We start from the raw sequence: 4,668 nt of genomic DNA, 5'->3' as shown, positions 1-4,668 counted from the left end.
TACACCAGCCCTTCAAAATGAGGTCCTACCCCATTTTCATACAAAAAAAGTGTTGAGGAGTTAGCCATACTGAGCACCTTCTGAGGACAACGTGAAATGCCATTGTGTTGCTTATTGATTTCCACTAACAAACACATAATTACTGGGATCCGACCATACTTATTGTCTTCACAATGGCAATGAGTAAAAATCCCTAAAATTTCCCATACAAATGGACCTCACTTTGAAGGGCTGGTGTAACCAAAGGGGCAAACTTTTTTTCGATCTGTCAACGTATTTATTCCTAAAAAATATCAAATTTTCCAATGGAAGTTCCAGTTTGCATCTGGCAACACTAAAAATTGGTTAGACCCGAAATATAAATAGTGACCCTCGTAGAATATTTTAAACATGAATTTTTATTAGTCATTTTTAAAGTATATAGAAAATATATACTAAATCATGAAACTGTTTGAGAAGAACGGAGAGAGTTTTATTCAATGAGAATTCCCGGAATAAAGCAAACGGCGGTAGGAAAAAGTAAACAAATTCATTTATAAGACTTTCAATCAGTATGCTAGCATTTATTCAGTAAGAAGATCGCCGATCCTGTAACATTTCATATTTTCAGCCATAAATCTGCATCAGAATGTTATTCGTAACAAAAGTTATTTATTCATTTCTAATACTATCGAGTGTGTTTATCAACTTTTATGTTTTTTAACATTATGCGAATGCGAAACGAATGCGGCGCGAATGTTTACATATATTTTATATGGCAGCATTGCAAATACATCAATTGACACGAATGCCGGTGTGAGCTGTCAGTTCAACTGTCAGTTCATCATACATTGGTACGCGCATTCGATCGCATTCGTAAGTATTCGATGTTTTGTTCTCAAACGCGAATGCATTCGCGAGAGATAAATCCTCCTTGGTAAAGTATAAATTTTAAAAATGCTTGCCTCAATGAATTTTTGCCGTCAATAAGAATGACGTTAAGTGCATGCCTTCGCGGACGACGCCGATAATCCAATGCATTCCCGATATGATATAGGGGAAGAGGGGATAAAGTGGGACAGGGGGTAATCTGGGACACACTCATTTTCTCGCGATGGGCAACACCAAACGTCAAAACGATACTATACGTAAATGTGCATTAGCGTGGCAAATAAAATAAATTCTTAATGGGCTCACCTTGAAAACGGAGCAGATTTTTTTGTGATGAAGCATGAATCATTGAAATGAAAAAAATTTCGTTGCTCAAATATTTTCTGATGTAGTTGGAAATTATTCGGCTCAGAAAAACGGTGTCCCTTGTACAAATCCAATGCTCAACGGCCATTGCCACGAGCATTCTATGGAAATGCACAGTACACTCAATATCATTGAAACGATTTGCCGCTCGAACGCCAACCGAAATCGTTGCAACGATTTTCTCTTTTAACTCATATGCATAAACACAGCAATGACTTGTGAGCGTCGTAACTGATTGTGTGCGTCGTGTTCGGGCGTTGTCGAAATGAGTAAACAAAGAGAAAAAAAACGAAATGTGATGAAGCTAATAGCTGGAATTTTCATTGGAAATAAATTTTAAATTTAATTTTCGAGAACTATTCCAATAAATATTTTTTATCAGAGAATCATACATAAATGAACAAGCACCGGTTCGGACATAGAAATATGCAAGATAAATATGCAAAGCATAGACGCGTGCGGACGACCGCGCGACGAACGTATCAACGGGAGATCGTGCGTTTCGTAAGTGTGTGTATGAATACAGTACATAACAAACAACGATGGCTCTGTTGATACGTTCGTCGCACAGTCGTCCGTACGCGTCTATGCTTTGCATATTTATACAGTATAAAACATCTGGGTAAACATATTTCTATGTTCGAAACGGTGCTTGTAAATGAAATGTCATTTGTGTTAATACGCACTGGCGTTGCTTGTTCAAACGTGCGTTGAGTATGTTCTGAACGCGTTGAGTTTATACAGCGAAGCGTGAGATTTACCTGATAAATCCATCACATGAACTTATTTAATGCTGATGAATTCCGCTGAAAGTAAACTCTGCCGAACATTGTTTGGCGAACAAATCAATAAGTCATATAATCGAGAACTACTTGTATGCGTCGGCATCTCACACTAATAATCTCCAAAATGAAAATAATAAAGCTGACGAAGTACATGATGGCACAGATTTGAAAAGCGGCGATGATATGTTCCATTCGAAGTTTTGATGGTTCCCTGCACTTGGAGTTTGTTTTACGATCATCGATGCGATTTCCGACCCAAACATTGATCAGGCCAGCCTCTTGAAGTAATTGTAACTGACGATTAATTACACGAGTCAACATAGACTTTTTACGAAAGAAAAACACCGGTGAGTACATGTAAATTCTATCTTTAGTGAATTCCACACGTCGATGAGGCGAGTTCTTCAAGTTAAACGACTTTTTATTCAGGTCCGTTGCGAGTGCAACTGTGTCTTTGCTATCTTGATCATACAAAAACTGAATAGTTCGACTCAAATCGGAATACGTCATTATTATGCTGCGAGAAGATAAAGATGGGCAAAAATTGAGAAGTATAATTGTAAAAAAACAAATTGAGGAATGAGGTAAACCGGACTTGTCCCGCCCTGTGAACCAGTGTAATTACGAATTTCATTTTTTCAACAACTTACCGATCTCGATCAATGATGTCTTTGATTACATGATATGTAGATACTGTTGTTATTACCTTGCAATCAGATCCACGAATCTTATCGACGGTGTCATAAGGTGATGTAAGTGGATGACTTTGTAAATATGTGTAAAGAGCTGATTGGTAGGCATTTCGAATGATAAGCCATAAGAAAATCCAAAGTATGGTCAAAGTTCGAGCAAAGTTACCAAAGTTACGTCCACGTGCGATTCGTCGATTTGCAATGGCCATACCCAACACCGAATTCCACATGTTTAAGATCGGAGTGCGATTCGTTCGACCGCCAATAAAAAAATGTCGCCATTTCTTACTTAGTCGCTTAGTTAGCAATATCACCATGATAGAAGCAATTAAAATTGAACAGATTGCGATCCATGATTGTTGTGATAACGGAGCCATAAGCCTTGTGAACGGTGAATATGCTCCGGTTTCTCTGAAGCAAAACCCAATTGAAGCTTGTAGATACGGATTAGTAGGTGTAAATAATTCGGCTCGCTCTTTTGATAAAATGTATCCGCCGATTGCAAATTCTGCACTGCCATTGTAAACCTTGGAATAAACACATAGAACCAGATGAATGGAGGTTGAATCAAATACAGAAATAAAGAGAAAATAAATATGGGAAATCCGCACCAATTCCAGATTTCCGGTCACGGTTTTGTTGGGAAAAATGATTCCATGACCAGTTCTATCTGATGATTTCGTAAAAACCGCAACGAAATTCAACAATTTCGAAATTAGCTTCACAATGTTGATATCAACTCCACCGTATTGTGTGTTTACATCGGAAGTATTGTGAAGAGTGACAAATGGATCAACCAATGAAATTGCTATATTCAGTGGGCATTGATGGAAATTCGTGAGTTTCTTTGGAAAAAGTTGATCCGCCGATATGGTTATATTTTCGGTATAATTCAATGGCGTGAAAGATTCGATTTTGATTTGTGCCAAATTGAAGCAGTCCTTCTGATACGGCATGAACGTGTAGAGTGTCCAAAATTGTGGTTGATCTTGGATCAGAACATGTGAATTGATCAAGCTGTTTCTCCATAGTATTTCGAAAATATCATTCAAAGAATTTGTATTATTCTGCACAACCTCAACAGTAACCACAATAATGAATCTTTGAGACAAGTGGTTCACATGGATGGTATTCTCGTTCAAAATGTCCCTATTTTGGAATAAGATAAAACACATTTTATTGAAAAATTAAAAAAAAACCAACTCAATCGATTATGAAGTACTGTTTTTCAGAAAATATCCAACTTGACTGAATAAACTACTTACGAAAGTCTTTTACTGCCATCGACTAAAATAATATTAAATGCATTCCGATTATCGCCTATTATATCATTCAGTTTATTAAAAACATTGTGATCGAATTCGGTTAGGGCTGGATCGTCAAACAAATTTACAAAGAAATCATTTTCAAAATTCGTTTGATCTCTTTCGGACGGAGTGAAAATGATTGAAACGAAGATTTGGTCTTCGCTTAAGTATTTTATGAGATAATTGGAAATGATTTCACCCAAAATGACACTCTCGTCCGACTCAGCCTGCTCAATTCGAAAATTATTAAGCGTCGCAATTGCCAGCCCAGTACAAAGGCAGAAGAAAATTAAGAATATTTTGGGCTTCATTATTAAACTTCTAAGAATCGGTCAAACGAATATTTAAAATAATTTTCGTCACTATTGCTTTGACGATACTCACATACTAAATCGAATTATTGATATTGGAATTCCTGTTTGATCCGTTTTCAATCAAAAATATCCCATTAAATTAAGGAAGAGTTAATTACACCTAGTTGTGTGCATGTTACTATTTAATTTGCTCATCTGTTTGATTTAGGTTCTATGTTAAAGCAAATACATTTCCGTGCAACCATTGTCAACAAAACATATATTGTGAATGCTGAGCCTTCCATTGATTAATGATGTCAAAAATATTGAGTAGCATAATTACGGTAAAATTCAT

General features: G+C 36.6%; 1 protein-coding gene across 1 annotated transcript; it reads right to left on the bottom strand.

Moving 5' to 3' along the window:
* Nucleotides 1-2,081: 2,081 nt before the first annotated feature.
* On the bottom strand, nucleotides 2,082-4,247 carry LOC129566616 (uncharacterized; the record flags this gene model as incomplete). Its single annotated transcript, XM_055442700.1, has 4 exons — nucleotides 2,082-2,538; nucleotides 2,672-3,240; nucleotides 3,475-3,862; nucleotides 3,979-4,247. Coding segments are annotated over 4 exons (1,683 nt in total), but the record flags the coding sequence as incomplete, so codon positions are not given.
* Nucleotides 4,248-4,668: the final 421 nt, after the last annotated feature.

This window comes from Sitodiplosis mosellana, unplaced genomic scaffold (genome assembly GCF_009176505.1).
Source record: "Sitodiplosis mosellana isolate CC-2019 unplaced genomic scaffold, AAFC_SMos_1.0 Smas_scaffold_4, whole genome shotgun sequence".
Classification (NCBI taxonomy): domain Eukaryota; kingdom Metazoa; phylum Arthropoda; class Insecta; order Diptera; family Cecidomyiidae; genus Sitodiplosis; species Sitodiplosis mosellana.
Note: the sequence above shows the minus strand (reverse complement) of the source record. Positions and strands in the feature narration are given on the sequence as shown.